Genomic DNA, 2,500 nt, shown 5'->3' on the forward strand with positions numbered 1-2,500 from the left:
TTTGTCACTATTCATCGTATTAAAAATCTAATTTAGTCTGTGCTAATAAGTAAATAGCAATACATTCGGCATTATATTTCATTATGAATTTGTCAATCCATTTTCTTTTACTGATCTTTTGCTGACTTTTTTTTTACATGGATGTATATATTAAATTATGCTCTAAGCAGGTCATGTACCAATCTTTTAGTTTGTCCTTTTAATCCGACTGATTTTCTTAACGTAAGTGTTCTTGGAACTTAAACTAAACAGAAATAATTTCACTTACAGTTACATACTCTCATCCCAAGAAAGTTTGTTTGTATGGTGTTTTTACGTTGCATAACAAAAAAGTAAAGAATTGGAGCTTTACCAACACAAGCAAAAGATACAAAATAAGGACCTTGTTCAGAATTTTCGTGTTTCCATGTACTTGACAGACGTTGGTGGCCAGGCTACGTGGTTATTGGTAGACACTTTTTCTTCGATGAAAGCCGGATCTTCAGTCATGTCAGGAGGAACACGTGTGATGCATTTCTTATTATTTGACTGTGTTTGTAGCCAAATAATACGATTGTAATGTGCCTCATAATCATGCAGAATTTTTACGTTCGATTATATTACAAATTCAATACAAACGTAACAAGTTCAGACGTAATTCAGTAGAGGTTGTTAGGTGTGTGTATATATATATATATATATATATATATATATATATATATATATATATATATATATATATATCTGTGTGTGTGTATACATACATACTTACATACACACAAACACACGCATATATATATATATATATATATATATATATATATATATATATATATATATATATATATACACTAGCTGACCAACCCAGCGCTGCCCTGGCAAACTCTGAATGACAACTGATAAGCTCTCTCTCTCTCTCCTCTCTCTCTCTCTCTCTCTCTCTCTCTCCTAACATCCCCTCTGCCCTCTCTCCTACTTTCTCTCCCTGTCACACTCTGTCTCTCACTCTCTACCTTTCCTATTGAGATAGTTGCTTCAATTACATTGCCAGTAATTTTGACATTGTATATTTCACCACTTCTCACCGCTGCACCTTCCTATCAGGAATGACTATGGACATAAAGGGCGGGAGTGGCACCATTCATATCAGCGACCTCAAAAACTATGAATCAGACACTAATGTTCTTCGTTTTTGGTTATTTTTACGTCACCCACTTCCTACCCCAACCCTCTTTGGTGGTAGTGATGTCTTACCCTCACTGTATTCTTTTATAGATAATAACTCATTTGTATACCGTAACTAAGTCTACAAGCAAAACAAGCCCTATTCTAAGGAAGCTCTTCCCACCCCACCCCCTTTAGTGCTAGTGATGCCTTATCCCCGCAGTATTCTGTTTAAGAAAGTTATTCATATGTTTTCCAAGCTTGGTTGAAATTGCTCAATGTGTTTCAAAGTTATGCAGAAACAATCATTCGTCTTTTATACGGATAATTTATTTAGTTTTCATCACAATCACATGTTCACTCCTTTGCTTCTATCTGGTGCTTTGAACTATAAAATAAAATTCGGAATAGTACTCCCTGATGATAGATAGTTTGGATACTTTGAAGGAATGAAGACTATACTAGTTTTCATGATCCCCGTGAAGTCAGTCCACTTACTATGTCATGACTACAAAAGACCCACCTGACAGCGTCGAAGAAAGTGACCCGGATGAAGACCCGTCTCCCTCATAGGCATAATTACGCAGGTCCTCTCCAGGCAAGTGAGGCTGATGTTGTGGATGGCGAAGAACATGATGCTGGTGACGAGGAAGCGAAGATGTTCCTTTATTCTCGGCTCCTTCTTGTGTTGTGATGACAGCCATGTTTATGCCGCCCTTCTCCCCCTCTCCGCTACCTAATAATGTCATCAAAGAAAAGCGTTGTTCAGTGTCCCGGTGGATATAAATGAGTCTTTTTACAAATAAAAATTTTATATGTATATTATTTCAAATATTTGTAAACGCGCGTCTTTTCCAGCTTTATATTTTCTTGTTTTTACCGCTACCTAATAACGCAATCAAAGAATTGGGGTTAAGTATGTATAGATTTACAAATGAAAGAAAAATCGTATATATATATTTATATAAATAATTATAAACAAAGTCGTTTGAGTTTCATTTCTCTCGCCGTCCCCATTAGTCGATTGCGTAATAAGGTCAAATTTTCTTATTGTATCTGGTATATTGTTCAGTTCGTCAGTAAAGTAAATAATACCCAAGTCATTAAACGACAATTGAGAAACCTTTTTTCGAAAAAACTCATATCGTTCCCGCCTAATCACCTCTTAATTCCTCTTTTTGTGGTTTGGTGCGCGAGAGCTTCAGCAACTCAAGGAAAGTCGTGTGTGATTCGTCCTCCGGACACTTCGCCGACTGCTCTTGTCCCTGCTGACACTTTTCACTCAGAGTATCCTTCTTCTTCTTCTTTTTATCGATGACCTCGACGATCACTTCGTCCGCTTCGGGGTCTAGGAACG

At 36.7% G+C, this 2,500-nt stretch overlaps 1 protein-coding gene across 2 annotated transcripts in view; it reads right to left on the minus strand.

Moving 5' to 3' along the window:
* Nucleotides 1-2,500, minus strand: part of LOC135215283 (putative neural-cadherin 2) — a 653,807-nt gene that overhangs the window by 995 nt on the left and 650,312 nt on the right. For both annotated transcript variants that reach the window (XM_064249829.1, XM_064249828.1), the window contains 2 exons: nt 2,306-2,500; nt 1,667-1,879 (listed from right to left, as the gene is read on the minus strand). The exon at nt 2,306-2,500 is cut by the window's right edge and continues 102 nt beyond it. In XM_064249829.1, the coding sequence (XP_064105899.1) occupies nt 1,667-1,879; nt 2,306-2,500 (408 nt within the window). The remainder of the gene's footprint in view (nt 1-1,666; nt 1,880-2,305) is intronic.

Source organism: Macrobrachium nipponense, chromosome 5 (genome assembly GCF_015104395.2).
Source record: "Macrobrachium nipponense isolate FS-2020 chromosome 5, ASM1510439v2, whole genome shotgun sequence".
Taxonomy (NCBI): domain Eukaryota; kingdom Metazoa; phylum Arthropoda; class Malacostraca; order Decapoda; family Palaemonidae; genus Macrobrachium; species Macrobrachium nipponense.